This window comes from Tauraco erythrolophus, chromosome 1 (genome assembly GCF_009769465.1).
Source record: "Tauraco erythrolophus isolate bTauEry1 chromosome 1, bTauEry1.pri, whole genome shotgun sequence".
Lineage (NCBI taxonomy): Eukaryota > Metazoa > Chordata > Aves > Musophagiformes > Musophagidae > Tauraco > Tauraco erythrolophus.
Window position 1 is genome coordinate 50,216,799 of NC_141465.1, and position 15,497 is coordinate 50,232,295.

Consider the following 15,497-nt stretch of genomic DNA (forward strand, 5'->3'; position numbering starts at 1 on the left):
TGGCGGCGAGCTCCTTCAAGGTTCCCCTCTGCTTGGCTACACTGCGCATGCGCATATGTGGCACCGCGAGCCGCCGAGCTAATAAAGTTTTGTTCGGAGACAGAGGTGGGAAACGGCGGCGCCTCCGGGCCCCGCCCCTTTCCTGCCTTGCCCCGCCCCGCGCCCGGGAGCGGCGTCCGCGAGCCTGGCTCCGCCCCGACCTGCTCGAGTCGGGAGGCGCGGGGGGGGGGGGGGGTTGGCCGTTGAGGCGCGCGCGCGCTCGCTCGCGCCGGGCTCGAGCCGGCGGCATCTCCCCTCCCCTCAGTCCCGCTCGGCAGCCGCGGCGGCAGCAGCAGCAGCAGCAGCAGTCTGGGTCGCGGTGCCGCCGCTTTCTCCTTCTTCTTCTTTTCCTCGTTCTCTCTCCCGGGGCACGGTGAGCACAGCCGCGTGGAGACGGGCTCGCCTCCCTCGCCCCGCCGGGACGCGGAGCCTGCCGTGGGGTGCGACGGCAGACGGCGGGGGTTGTTCTCCCTGCCCGGGATGGTGCGACCCCTCCTCTGCAGCCCGCCCCGGGGAGCGGGCGTTAGCGGCCGAGGGGGCGGGGGGCGGCCGGCCAGCGGCTCTCCCTCTTTCCCTCCCCCCCGCAACAAACAGCTACACTGTGGCGAGCGGGACGCAGCCTCGGCTTCAGGGCTTTTCCTGGCTCGGCATCCCGGGCTGGGACGGGCGGCAGCTGCCCCTCGCCCGGCGGAGGGGAGCGGGCGCTGCTCTCCTCACGGGTCGGGGCGGGCCCGCACCTCTGCGGCCGCCCTTCGCGCGGCCGGCGGCGCGTCTCGGGTCGCCCGCGATCGCTCCCGTGTAGGGAGGAGCCGCGGCGGCTGCTCGGGGACGGCGGCGAGCCGGGAGGGTCGCTTGGAGGCGGGGGAGCGCGAAGGGGGGTGTTGTGGCGGCGGTGTCGGCCAGAGGGGAGGGCGGCTGCGGGCGCGGAGGGCTGCCCCCATGCAGGGAGCGCCCCGGCAACGCCGGGCTTCGGAGCAGCCGCTGCTGCCGCCGCCTCTTGTCTGTGCTGGCGCTGGTCGGACTTGTCACCCGGGACTAGGCTGGGCTTTCTCATCATATTTCACGTCTGTCATATTGCCTGGGAAACTTCTTCAGCCCAATACAACTTTGAGTAAAAAAGGGAGAAAGAAAAAAAGAAAAGAAAAACCTTTTCCTTTAATGTTACAGCTGCTGGAAAACACAGCCGGCAAGTTCCTCTTAAAATATAATTGCAACATCACTCCTTTAGAGGAAGCGAGATCTGGAACATAGGACCGCAGGGAAACCACTTAATCTCTACTCCTTTTGTGTAATGTGAGAAAAGACTAGGCTTTTCTATGCCGTAGAACTCTCCATTGGGAGATTCAATGCCTTTTAAAGTATTCTGAGGCTTTTCAGAAAGATCTTAAGTGCAAATTGCTCCTGCTGTACAGCTCTAATACGGTGAATCGAAAATGAGTTTGGATATTTGAGGAGGTGGCTGTGCTGTTTTTTTGTCGTTTTCAGTAGTAAACGCAAATGCAACCATACCAGTGCTAGACGTGGTTTGTCTGAAATTTGGGTGCGTTCACTCGCTACCTGGTGGTTCTGACACCCGTTTCGGAAACTTGTGTATCCTTTCTGCTATCTTTGCTTTGACTGACCTTGTTCAGTGGAATCCTTTGTATCATTGGTACTTACAAATCTTGTGTAACATCTGCCACCGCTGTAAATACATGGTGTAGTTAGGGTTTTGGATGGCTATCTTGCTTCCTATTTGGTTTTCCGCACAGAAACCTTTTTAGAACTAAGAGATTGAGATTAATCCTTTTTTTTTTTGTCCTCCTTCTAATTCAACAGATGCAGTTTATGTTGCTTTTTAGTCGCCAGGGGAAACTGAGACTCCAGAAGTGGTATGTCCCATTATCTGACAAAGAAAAGAAGAAAATCACAAGGGAACTTGTTCAAACAGTATTAGCCCGCAAACCGAAAATGTGCAGCTTCCTGGAATGGAGAGACCTGAAGATTGTCTACAAAAGGTTGTTCTGTCTCACTAACCTTGTTATTGCCATACATCACAAACAGCGTAATAAGTAGTAAAAAAATAATGAAGGTTGATTTTTTGTTGTTGTTGTTTTGTTTTGTGTTTTTTTTTTTTCCTTCCCTCTGCTGGTTGTGGGGAAGACTGACTTTTTCCTTAAATCTAATTTGATAACCAAGTAGGAATCATTCATGTGTGGAAAATCACTCATGCATTTAGAAATGTGCTGAAGAAAAGAAATGAGGTTTGCTTCTACTTTCATAAGGAGTTGAGGTTCTTAGTTATCTGTTTGGATTCACACAGTACATAAATGCGTACAAGTATGAAGCATGTAAGATTTAATAGGTGAAAAGAAAAAAAAGAAAAACTCAGGCAATGACTGTATAAATCACCTGCAAATGTAACTTACTTTTAAAGGCTCATAGAAATAAGGAAATCATTCTTTCAGAGTACCTAGTTTGTTTTTTTGTTGTTTTTTTTTAAGGTTTTTTTTTTGCTATGAATACAAAAAGGCATTTCTCCTAATTGAAGAAACCATGGCTGTCTTTCTGTCTGTGGAAGCATTGTATAATTTTCTTTGCAACCGTTTCATTTCTCAGTTGTTCTCTAACTTTTCTAGGAGTATTTGGCAACTGTTTCTTAGGTTTGTGCTGCTCTTTGGAATGTACTACAATGTAGAGGTGTGAAAATAATTTTCTCCACTGGTAACAGTAGTCCTTGTCCTGATTTGGTAGGCTGCATCTTTTCTAGCTAAAACTGGTGCTATGAAACCTTGAGTTATCTTTCTTCCCTAGTTAGTTATAAACTTCAGAAGGTTTATGCATTCTTATTTTCTCTTTGAAATGGTAAATAATTTGTGCCCTACAATAAATATTGCCATATCCTCTCTGAGGGGAGGACAGAGAGAACTGGAGCTGAAATGAAGTGTACCAAACGGGTAGAATAAAAAGTGTTTAGATGTTTTAAGTCCTGCTTTCACATATGCATCGGTGCATGTAATATCACGGTCATGAATGTTACCAGTCTGTCTAATGCATGTAGTTCTGTAACACAAGCAGGAGGAAAGAGGAGGAACAATGCGTAAGGCAGTGCTTAAAGAAAACATGCACATTTTTTTATTCTGCCTCTCGACTTCCTCACAAAACTTGTTGTACATACATGTAGGCAAGCTTGCTCAAATGCTTTTTGTGCTCTCTTAAGTGATAATGCCTGCAAGTGCTCTTTCAGCTGGGCTTTTATGGGACTAGATCAGAAAAATTAGGCATGATTGGCCAGTCTGCTCCCTTTCTTGCCCAGTCTTGAACAGCAGTAGCTGTTCTGATGGTGACTTGATTCCACACAGCTACTTTCCCTCCCTGTCAGTTTATTGCTGTTAACAGCTACTTGTCATGTCCTTTTGTGTCTAGGGGACTGGTGGAAACATGGGTATGTCTGAGTTGCTGAAAGTTGTGGTGTTCAAGGATCTCAGTAGTGTGCTGTGGGTCCTGTGGTCAAGGAGAATTAAGAAATTTGCTGGGAGATGTATGTAGACAATTTTTGGCTGAATGTAGACTGCAGTCCATCTGCTAGACTGCTGGTGTGCACAGCTGACTGCAGTAGCTTATTTCACTGTCTGCAAACCAATCTGGCACAGTTGGCCTGTGAAATCTTGCTGAAGATAAGCTTGTATCAAGCTAATGAACATCTCAAATCTTGGCTTACTTTTGTTTTTTTTGGGCAGGTTTCATATGACTAAAACATCATTAAGAGGACTGGGTATAAAAGGTGATAGTTTAAATTCCTGTATCTGATGACAGTAACAGCTTTTAGGTTTGTGGGACAGACTTTTTCCAGTCATTGCACTGTAATTAAAGTTGATGAGTACCAACTAGCATGATTTCTTTGAAAAGGGAGATGTTAGGTCAAAAGTAGATTATCCCAAGAAGATAACCATAATAGTTGAAGTCTAATACTTTCTGAAATGTGAATGCCTAAAAGAGCAACACACCAGCAGGAACTTTGTGTGGTTTGTGAAATTGCAAAAGGTGCTCCCAATTGCTTGCAGACAAAAGGTTCTTGAGCGTCTCTGCTAAGATCTGTTCTTGTCTGCTCTTTTATTGGGGAGGATCTGAACATCCTGGTGCAAATATTTTTCAATATAAGCTAGAAAAGTACGTACTTAGCGCTGTTGTACATATTGCATGTGCATATCGCTATTAAAAGTCTGAAATTGATATTCTATTCTTGTTTTTAGAGTGTATTTACTGTCAACATTTCAGGCGTAAGAGAGAATTGACCTAGATATTGCAACTCAAAGAATGGTTTGCATTATTAGAAGTATACTCAAGGGTCTCGTTGATGTACCTTTTTGCAAGAACAGAACGAACTCAAATGCAAAATTGGCAAGCCAGGAGCTTTTGCTGCCTTCTGATACTTAACATTTATCAAGAAGGCTGGACTATTTTGATTAGCCTCCTTAGCTCTGTAGCATTTCATCCTTAAATGATGCTTTCTGAATGAACCTTAAAGAAAATGTAACTAAGTGTCTTTAAAGTACATCTGAATGTGTGTGAATAACTGTTATTTCCCTTGGTTTCATACATTTAGCATTGATAATGGTTGCAAAACAGGGTCAGTCGTTGTTGCCGCCTTAATTTTTTCTTTAAAGCTACAAAACACAGATGGAAGTGTGCCCTGCTTTTGACTTGGTTCATGAATTGGGATGTGTGTATTCTGTAGTTGTTTTGGAAGAGAGTTTCTCAGGCTGGTAGGCACTACAAGATTGAGAAAGGATGTGAGCCTCTAACTTCAAGAAACAAATAGAGATTTGAAGTGACTTGCTGGGAAAAAAAAAACAAACCAACAACAAATATGTGAAGCCAACAGCAATTGTACTTTATGAAAACAGAGAAGGAGTTGTCTGCAGACAGATGATTAGAAACTTAGCAAATACGATCATCGCTCTTCACGTTCTGTCATTTTAAAAACTAACTGTAGTAGTATTGGAGCATATAGGATAGAAGCTCGTGCAGCTTACCCCTTGTGACAGAGTAATGTGTTAAATGTTAACATTTCTAATTTTACTAAAATAAGGAACTTAAGATAGTGATTTTTTTCTCCTTTTTTTTTGTCTTTGAAGATCTCAGCTGGTCACTATTTTAGCTTCTGTCAGTATTAGTTATTTTGCTTATGTAAGTGTATTGCACTCAAAATCAGAAATTTCAGAATAATTGGTTTGTATGTAAATTTTACTTTGGTAGCATTTGGTTAACTGAGATCATGGGACTTGATTATTGTTGATTGGTAATTTGATTAAGGATTGTGGTTGTGTTTTTATGTGTCAGTTTGGAACTGTATTTGCAGTATAAAGCTATAAAACTGTCATAGCTTGTGCTGCCCTTAGTGTTGTGGCAATCGTCTTATAGTTTGACTTAAAATAACCATAATTATAGGTTATGTTAAACACTTAGGAAAAAATAAGGTGTAAAGCTTCCTTTTTACCCTCCTCCCACTGAAGGAAACATAAAAAAGAGCACATTCTGCTAGTAGTGTGGTGTTCAAAATACTTTGAACTAAGGTGTAGTCATGTGTCTAGGGGTGTGTGCCCAGCAGTTGGCACGATTCCTTTTTCTTTATGTATGTGTTAGCTACAGTTGTATCTGTTAAAACTGTCTCTGTGATGTCAATTAGATGGCTCTGTAAAACTGGCTGAATGAAATGGTTATTGTGAATTAGGTGTTTGGGTTTGGTTATTTTAACTTGATCAGGTCCTCTTTGTACAGGGTTCAAGTTCATGCGGTGCTAGGAGGACCTCAGCATCAAAAGGCAGGAGCGTTTTGTTAGAGAATTACCAATACCAAGTTTATGTTAAGTTCTAAAACTACTGGGGGTATACCCTTGCTGAAACGAGAAACTATGAAAGATGAAAGAAATGTTTGTCTTGGTTAGTGTTGTTATTGTTGACTTTTTTATCTTCAGCTGAATAGTGACTGATCTGCCTGTCCTCGAATCTCAGAACTTTTTGTTTTATTAAAGAAATGTGTGAGTTTTCTGGAGGAAGGAAGAAAAATATTTTGCCAAGCACAGCTTTAGTGGTCCCAGTTTTCACTGAGTCAACTATGGTAAACGATCACCAAACCCCAGATTCTTGGGCTCCCTTAAGCAGCTGTCTGCCTCTTAAAGACAGCTTGGTTGTCATTTGCAGTTCAGCTCTGCTCCTGCCAAAGTCTGTAGGCTTTAAATTTCTGCAGTTAGAATTTACGTGCAATGTGATTTAGATGCTGACAGTCTTACAGCTTGCAGCTTTACCTGGTGACAAACTTCCAGGGATGACTTCAAGCAGATGTGCTCTCATCTAGTAGGAATACACCACTGAACTGGTAGGATCTGCAGCTTGTGCTCTGCCCACAGCGACCTGATCCCCCAGCAGTTACTGAACCTGACTGTGAGCAGAGTAGTAGCAGCGAACTCTGCTGAAGCATTGCCTGCCAATTGTGAGGCGTCCCACTGCTGAACTAGTGTAACTTGTGGGGGAGATTGATGAAATTTTGTTTCCTTCCACAAAAAAAACCCCACTAAAGTCATCTACCTGAAGGCAGGAATTTGTATGAGTATTTACATCTCCTGTGTTTCCTTTATGTTCTTCTATTCCATGTTACATTCATTCTTAGGTGATTTTTCCGAACTATTTTTGATCCCTATTTTTGATCTCCTTTCTGACAAGTGGAGGATATTTGTCATAAAGTATTTCCCTAAATGAGTGTAAGCAGCTGATTTGAGGCTAAAAATTCTGCTATTAATACCTACTGACAGGAAAAAAACCCAACAATATAATTGCAATAGGAATAAAAAAAACCAGAATGTTTTTTTTCAGACTGCACTACATTTGCTGTTGTGTGATGTGGCATACTTTGCTGTCAGGATTTGCCTTTTCATTGGGTGCCTATGAAAAACAGGTTTCTGTCAGGCTCATTAGGAAGAAACAAGGCCTCTGCAGAGCTGAAATCTTTTTCAGCCTGAGTACAGTAATCTGCTCATCTTTGTACAGACACTCTCCATGTAAGCTTCTACACTTGGCAAAATCTCTATTTTATCTGCTGTAGACTGTGTGGATGCTTTTTTTTGGAAAAATTACAATAAACTATTTCGTTTGAGAACTTAGGTCTGAAGAAAGGTGTACCTTTGTAGTATGCTCATGTGCTTTGCAATGATGACTGACGTGTGTATATTCTTCCACTATTTGCCATGTAGGCTTATTAAATCTGCATTTGTTTTCTTTTTGTTGAGGAGTGATCCATTAGTCATAATTGCTACTTTAAAAATACTTTGAAAAATATCCTCTCTATATAACAATAGATACCTAGGCCTCCGTTTTGCTTTAAGATGCCCACCGAGTAATTTTTTTGTTTGTTTCTTGGTATTCTTTCTCCAAAACTGCAGTTGGCAGCATGAATGTGTAGTCTACTCACTAGCTGCCAAATAGTCTTCCAAAAGTATGTTATGTTTTCTTTTAAATGAGGACACTGAGAGCAGACCACTTTCCGGGAAAGTATTTTCTTAGGTAGTCTCCCTCTCACCCCTTTTCTCCCTCCTCTTTTTTTTGGGGTATTTGCATAAAATAGTTCTGTGCATCAAAAGAGACCCTTAAGTAATAGGGAAGTACAAAAACACTGTCCCATGTGGATAAATTTCAAATATTTAAGTCAAATTTGATTTGTTAAAGTCTGCTGATATGTGATTCAGCTTGTGTTTAAGCACTGTAAGGGGACAGTTTAACTGGGGTTGCCAAAACAAGGAGGACATGGAGCTGTTGGAGCAGGTCCAGAGGAGGGCCACAAAGATGATCAGAGGGCTGGAGCACCTCTTCCATGAGGACAGACTGAGAGAGTTTGGGTTGTTCAGCCTGAAGATCTTATAGCAGCCTTCCAGTACTTAAAGGGGCTTCCAAGAAGGCTGGAGAGGGATGTTTTACAGGGTGTGTAGTGATAAGACAAGGGGCAATGACTTTAAAGTGAAAGAGGGTAGATTTTGATAGATCTAAGGAAGAAATTTTTTGCAATGAGAGTGGTAAAGCACTGGCACAGCTTGCCAAGAGAAGTTGTGGATGCCCCATCCCTGGAAGTGTTCAAGGCCAGGTTGGATGAGGCTTTGAGCAACCTCATGTAGTGGAAGATGTCCCAGCTGATGGCAAGGGGGTTGGAACTAGTCTTCCAACCCAACCCATTCTACAACTCTATGATTTTATGATCAGTGCTGCTCATCTGAACATGAAGAAAGCTTTGTTTAGATGGATTTGGCCTGAGTGCTAGTAATTAGCGTAAACATCAACTAATGTGCCAAAGCTCTTTTTTTTTTCTACAGGGAGATAACGTAATGGAGTTCAACTTATAAATTCCTCATTAGGTTTGAAAACATGTTTTTTCTTTATAGTATCACTTTCCAATACTCTTTTGAATAGCTTTGTCTAAAAGATGCCTTATACAGATTAAGTCTTGCAAGCTAATAACGATTGTAAGTATCCTTGAGGAATTAGTGAGGCACAAACACAACAGTGTAAAATCCAAAGAACTGTGCTCAGATAGAACTTCTGATGAGCTGACAAGTCACCATGGTGAAGAGGGGAAAGAGCAAGGGAAGTATTAAGTGCTTCAATGGATGTATCTTCCTCTCTTCCCCACCATCATGTTCTGTGGTGGGATGGAAAGAAGTCTTAGGCAGTAATTTTTTTTATAGTAGTTTAAATCTTTTGAATAAAAGCTATTCTGATTAGTCATTCATGATGATAAGCCATAGCAATTTGACTTGGCTAGAGCAGAGAGGGAGGGGACTTTCGGGTTATAAATGATGCTAGCTAAGCGACTGGGAGACAAATTTGAACATACTACAAAATACAGCTTTTTTTGCAGGACTTCTAGCCAAAAACCCTGACTGTTTCTTTGGGGGCTTACAAAGTCCCAGCTAATAAAATGTAACCTTTGAAAGGTGTTTGTGTTTCTGTGTATGGGAAACAAATACCCATCTTAAACTTGGCATTCACCTCTGAATTACTTCTTTTTCAATAGAGCTGGCTACTCAGAATGCTTAATGTGGCCAGTTGTCCTCTCTTAACAGGCAAACAAAAGCTGTTTCTGGTTCATGTAAATTATCAGTTACAACAGGTGTTACTTGAAATCACGTTTATGCCACGTGTGTCTGTATGGCATATGGTTTTGGCACTTTATGAAAGACTAAATGGGTTTTCCAGTTTTCATTCCTGTTTTGTTTTTGCATCAACTTTTTTTTAAACATGACTTGAACAAGTATTTGGTAGGGCATAGTAGAATTGGATGGTCTTTTGTTAAAGTGGAACTGAAGATCATATCTGCAGTAAAGAATTCCCTGTCTTCTAAGGTGGAAGTGGATTGCTAGAAACTAGCTGATGGTCTTTTGTTAGTCTGATACCAGAACAGTTGGTAGTGGTGGTGTTGTTGACTTAATAGCAGTTGGAGTATATGACACTAGTGTAAGTTTTGGAGGTTTTTTTGACATTTGTTAAATTCTCTGTAAAGACCAAATTACTAATTCAGTTTATCTTTCTGAAGGCATTTTCTATAGTTTTTAGTATCTCTGTATAGCTTGTGTGATACAAATCTAAGATTGAATCTGTTGATTAGTATACCAGTGTTTGGATGTTACAGATAGTAGAGAAAATATCTCACCTCGGAACTGTGCCCGGAGGCCAAAAGGTCAAATACATTTCTTTTTCTAGTCACTTCTTAGGCTAATTTAATTTGTTGGTTAAAGGATGGTAAAGACTGAAGTCTTGACTCGAGGAGGCAGATCCTTTTTGTTACATGCATGTGTCTGCTGGTCTTTCAGCCATTCTTTGGTAGAACTTGCATGGCTGTTGGTTTAGAGTAACAGTATGGTAAACTTGAGTATGAAGAGCTACTGAGACATAATACATCTCAAGTGCACTAATTTTGCTCACATTCTTACGCTAACATCAGGATTATTTTGTTACTACAGATATGCAAGCCTCTATTTCTGCTGTGCTATTGAAGATCAGGACAACGAACTAATAACTCTGGAAATAATTCATCGCTATGTAGAACTTCTTGACAAGTATTTTGGCAGTGTGAGTTAGTAATTTCTTTTTAATTTTTATGGATTCATAGTCTCTTTATATTAATGTCATTTTGGTTTATATCCACAGCACTTTTAAAAAACGTGATCAACTAGATGTTGGAAAGGTGTATCTAACACGTTATGTTGCTTGCTTGACCAAACTAAACTGATAATTGCCCATGTAACTGTTAAAATCATAGAATTAAAATATTAATTTTGGAGAACTGTTATTAATCTGATGTTAATTGCCTATATTTATTTAATTTCACAGTAATATCACTTGAGGTCAGATAAAATCTTATCCTTAGCTTTCTGTTTAGGTGCCCAGCTTTCTTCTTTGTGGCACCGCGCTTGTGTGTGAGCGCTTCTTACATCTGCTTCTGAAGGAGGCAGTTGTTTGTGAGTAGCAGGAGGGGTAAAGAAAGAAAAGAGACATCTGCTTACCCAGATAGCAAACACGAACAACTGCAGTAATGTACATTACCGCTTTTAGAAAAACTGCTGTTCATCCTTCTGCCTTCCTAGTCCTTCTGGCTAGGAAATGTACAGGATGAATAAGAAATTTGGGATTATTGTGTTTTCAAATTTTTCTGTAAGATTGCATGATCTGCCTTTGGATACTGCAGGCAAGAAGAGAACTTTTATTAGGAGTATTCTCTTGCCTTATGAAGAGCCATGTCAGACTGACAGTTGTGAATTGAACCCTTTTTGACAATGAAAACACTTTTTCAAAGAGGTTGCTGTAACTGTTTTTAACTTAAGCAAAAAAAAAAAAAAAGATTTTTCATTAATTTTTTCTCAAAGGACTGATTTTTTTTTTTTTTCTTGCCTCACTTCCAGAAAGGTTATAGCCTGAGTCTAACATCTTGGTTTGGTGAAGCTGTGAAGAAGTTAAGTTTTGTGGGAGGATATACCTCAATAGATGGTATGTTCTCATTTTGCAATAATGCTTGATGTTCTTTTTAGGTATGTGAACTCGATATCATCTTCAATTTTGAAAAAGCCTATTTCATTCTGGATGAGTTCCTTTTAGGAGGGGAAGTTCAAGAGACTTCCAAGAAAAATGTTCTCAAAGCCATTGAACAGGCAGACCTCTTACAGGAGGTAAGCAAATTCGACTTCTCTGGCCAAAGTATCAGCATGGTAGGCTGAGACTAGAAAAAGCTTCTTCTAGAAAAGCTGTTTCTCTAAGCTTGTAGAAGGTGCATTTTAGCATGCTTAGCATGTAGCTTCTAGTTAGTTGTCGTAATTGTGCAATATGATGACGTTATCTGCTCTTTTTGCTTTGTCTGGCATGTGTTATATGGTAACCTACTGTGATTTTACATTTTGCTAGAAATGCAAGTGGCTGTTTTACGTGTATACCTAGATAGTTATAGTTCTTGCTGCTTTAACTTAGTTTTGTTTGTGTTTCTTTCATTTCTTCTTTTTATCAACCAACCATTAGTTTTTTGTCATACCTGATGCATGTTCACTTCTTTACTGTTTCATTGCTGAAATCCAGAAGCTAGACTCTCTTCTTTGAGACTCATTCAGGTATAGTTCTTATTCTAACGACCTGCCTTTCTGCTGTAGGTTGCTTACTGTGGCACATTTCTGTCTTTTAAGTTGACAAAGCAGTAATAGTAGTGCTGTAGAAACATACAGAATGAAGTATAAAAACATTTATTTTTTCACTTTGAATGCTTTTGTTGTTTGTTACTAACTTTGAAGAAAGCTTGCATCTTTACCATTTTTCTTTGGAAAACATTTGATGGGATGAGGTTCAATGGTATAGAAAAACTTAGTATTATTTCCTCATGTTTATCCAGCCTGTGCTGTTTTTTGTTTGGGTGTTTGTTTGTTTGTTTGTTTTACCTAACTGCTATAATTTTGAGGTCAGTGTTAAGGTCCTTAAATATTTAAATGGAAGTCACAATTCTAGTATACTGGGGGAATCATCATTCTTGTGTGCAAGTCAGTGGAACTTATGGTTTAACAGGGATGATGAACCTGAATTTTTTTAAATGCACTGAGCTTCACTGGTAAGATTCTATATGAATGTAAGCTCCTCTTTTTTTTTTTTCCCCTCATGTGAACCTTCTATTTGTTACTTCATCCAGTGAGTTAATTGCTTAATTCTCATATAAGCATTCTGTGTTCCACTTGGTACTCTTTTTTGTTGAATGTGGTATCAACAGGGTGGGGAAACACATAATGTTCTTTACCCGTGTAGTTGTAATCCTGTCGGTACAGCCAAATCCACAGCACATTAAAGTTCTTGTATGTCAACAGCTAGTTAGTGTCATGAACAAGGTCAGCCATTACACACTGATTTGCTACTCTATTTTTCTAGGAAGGAAATACATGCATTTATTTACTGCTTGTGTTCTGGTGCAGTTTTTGTTGAGTCCTTCTTTACTCTTAGAAGGAATTATCTTAACCAGAAGTCCTGTTGCAGTTTACAAAGTGAGGGGTGGAATCTGTTTATTCTCTTAAAATCTTTTGTGCTTTTTTATATGAAAACAGATATAACAGATTAGTTATTTATTCCAGTCTGTCTCCTGCAAATGCACAGTTAGTTATGCATAAAATAGAATTACTGTATTTTTTCTTATTCTCACTGGTTTTGAATTTTCTTAGGGCTCTTCTAGGAGTCAATTACTGAATTTCTATCCAAACAACTAACATTCGCTTCTTACATTTAATGTAATTTCAAGTTAAAAAATCTTATGCAAAAGGAAGTATCACTTTTCCAATGTGATACTTTTCCCCTGCCCTGATAGCTTTAGTCTGATTACTCTTCCTTTCCCCATCTCTGAGATTCTGTTCTGTCAAGGTTTATTAAATCTTTTCTGATTAAATTGGAACGTAACAGTTTATCACAGCAGCACTGTACTCTTTTATTTTATTTTCATGTTTTTCATTCTTAGTTGTATTATATTGACTGTTGATCAAGTATAAAACTGCTCCATTTATCTGATTTTTAGTTTACAAACCCCCTAAAAGTCTGAGTTCATGTTTAAATTGAGCTTCCGATAAAGCTGGACTCTTTCTGCAGAGATTTGTTTTTGTATTAACTGCTGCTATGTGCATGCTGAGTTTGGTGAAGAGGGTTGTTAATATAATAGTTTGTCACCACTGGAGACTTTTTGATACTTTCAGTTAATTTCTGTTTCCCAGAATACTTCAAAGCTACTGGAATGAAATGTGGTTTGATTCCAAATGCAAACCATTTCTAGCAGAGTTGTTGTGTGTTTGTTTTTGACTGTGTCAGTTTCTAATTATGTGCAACAAAAGGACTTTTATTTGGCCCTGAATACTTACATTGCCTAATTTAAAAATTATTGATCAGTGTTGTATATACAAAATTATTAATTAGTAACGCTACCTACATGCATTAACGTATGAAGCACCTTAAGGATTAAAAGCTGTACAGAATACTTACGCAAAGGAAAATCATTACAAATACATTAAGTGGCTATTTGCATGATGTTAAAAGAAAATATGCAGAGGCATAAATTGCTGAATAGTCAATTAGTTCTTAATAGCCTTGCCTACTTGTATTTTCTGTTCCAGTTTTCCAGGTTGTGCTGCTGTTTGAGTGCCTACCTCAGTTTGTTGTTAAGTTCTTGGTGCTGTGCAGTCCACTTCCTAACTGCTAGAGTTCGTGTTACTGAAACATACTAACTTTTAAGCCTTTTTCACCTCCACTTTCTTGTTACCTCTTCAGTACTGTGCTCAGCTCAAACATTCTTATTTGTTTCCTACCCACCTCCCATTTATTACCACTTGACAACTTACCAATAGTCAGTCAATGCTGGTTGTTATCTGTATGAATGGTAGTAAAAACTAATTATTCCAGTGCTTCTGTGCTTTGTTGTAAATCTATTGCTAGAAATACTTCTGTGCAAAAGAATGCTGTCATGTGTCTTGTTTGGTAATTTTATATTTTGTTTGCTATAGAAATTTTACATGCTTAAATAGTGATTGCAAAGGCACACGTTTCTGAAAAGGTGTATTTTTTTGCTTGTGTGAACAACTCAATTATACTGAGAGAAGAAAGTTGGCAGATGCAGTATGTTGTTGCATGAGTTGTATATACGTGGTGTGTGAGAAGCTAGAAGATGAACGTGGTGTGTGAACAGCTAGAAGATAATCCTGTGCATGATTCCGTGATAATTACTTTTTTTCATGCATGAAACTAGCAACAAAATAAGTTTTATGGAAACAAGAGGATCTGATTTTTTTTTTTCACTTAAAGTTTAATTGCTGTGTTTTTATTTGAATGGTCCAAGTGATTCAGTATGGTGCTTAGAAGTTCCTGGTCATTCACTGTGCTAAAACACTAAAATTAAGGAGTTAAAAATTCTCATATCTCACACACAGTTATTTATATATTTAAAAGCAAAACTACAGACTTGCTCATCTTCATTTCAAGTAGAAAAAAGTTCCTAAATTTTGACTTGGAGTGAAAATTATTTTTGTTACTCATCCTATGTAATTTTTATAAAAGTATTTTGGAAATTATCCCCATTTTGTCCACCACTGTTCTTTTGTAGGGTGTATGTATTTTTAGTAGTTGATTGCAGAACATCCAAAATATTTAAAAATAGATTTTTCAAAGAGATAAATCAATAAAAAGGCCATTGGATCTATTGACAAATCATACTTGGTTATTTCCATCACTATTTTAGTAATGATCAAAAATCTAAAAGCTATGTCAGTTTTTCTTGTTTTAGACTCTTGCAGTTTGGCCTCAGGTAGTATCTACTAGTCCTTCCACATGAAAAATAATAGATAGACCATCAATTAACCTTATTTCCTTTGCTATTTCAAGCCCTCACCTCATCCGATATCCAGAAGGGTGCTTAAATCGTTAATGTCAGCTGACTTGCACTAGATGCTTAAGATTGCTATGTAGATTTAAGCTTCTCATTTTAGAATGAGCATCTTTGGAAAAGACAATTTGGTGAATTTGCTACATATGCCATGAAAATTTTCTTCTTGGAGATGAAATGTACTAATTGAAAGTACATGTAATAGTGCAGAGATGGTATTAGTTTGTCCTTGAAATATGACAAAATAAAGGAATGTTAGCATTAGCAATGACAAAAGAAAGTCCCTGATACTTAAGCCTGGAGTGGGTGGGAGTACAAGGTGTTTTTGTCTGGTTTAGGAAGCAGCCTTTGTAAGCACCTGTTTCTTTACTAGTCTCCTGAGAAACTTACCATAATTAATGCAATTAATTCAGTCTTCACTTAATGTTAGCTCTTAAATATAGACTACCAAAATAGACTGCCTTCCTAACTTGGCAATGACATTATTTAGCTTGGCTATACCTATATTCCTCTCAAGGTGAAACAGGAATGAATAATGAAATCTTTATTATAAC

At 39.3% G+C, this 15,497-nt stretch overlaps 1 protein-coding gene across 3 annotated transcripts in view; it reads left to right on the forward strand.

Moving 5' to 3' along the window:
- Window positions 1-305: 305 nt before the first annotated feature.
- The window catches only part of AP1S2 (adaptor related protein complex 1 subunit sigma 2), a 35,444-nt gene continuing 20,252 nt past the window's right edge, over window positions 306-15,497 (forward strand). For 2 of the 3 annotated variants that reach the window (XR_015222477.1, XM_086618912.1), the window contains exons 1-4: window positions 329-412; window positions 1,858-2,036; window positions 10,025-10,133; window positions 11,090-11,227. Coding sequence is in view for 2 of the 3 variants with exons in the window: in XM_086618912.1 (XP_086475038.1) it covers window positions 1,858-2,036; window positions 10,025-10,133; window positions 11,090-11,227 (426 nt within the window). In the remaining variant the exon portion in view is untranslated. Of the gene's footprint in view, window positions 413-1,857; window positions 2,037-10,024; window positions 10,134-11,089; window positions 11,228-15,497 lie in introns of all 3 variants that reach the window. The other variant, XM_086618919.1, reaches the window with a different exon arrangement.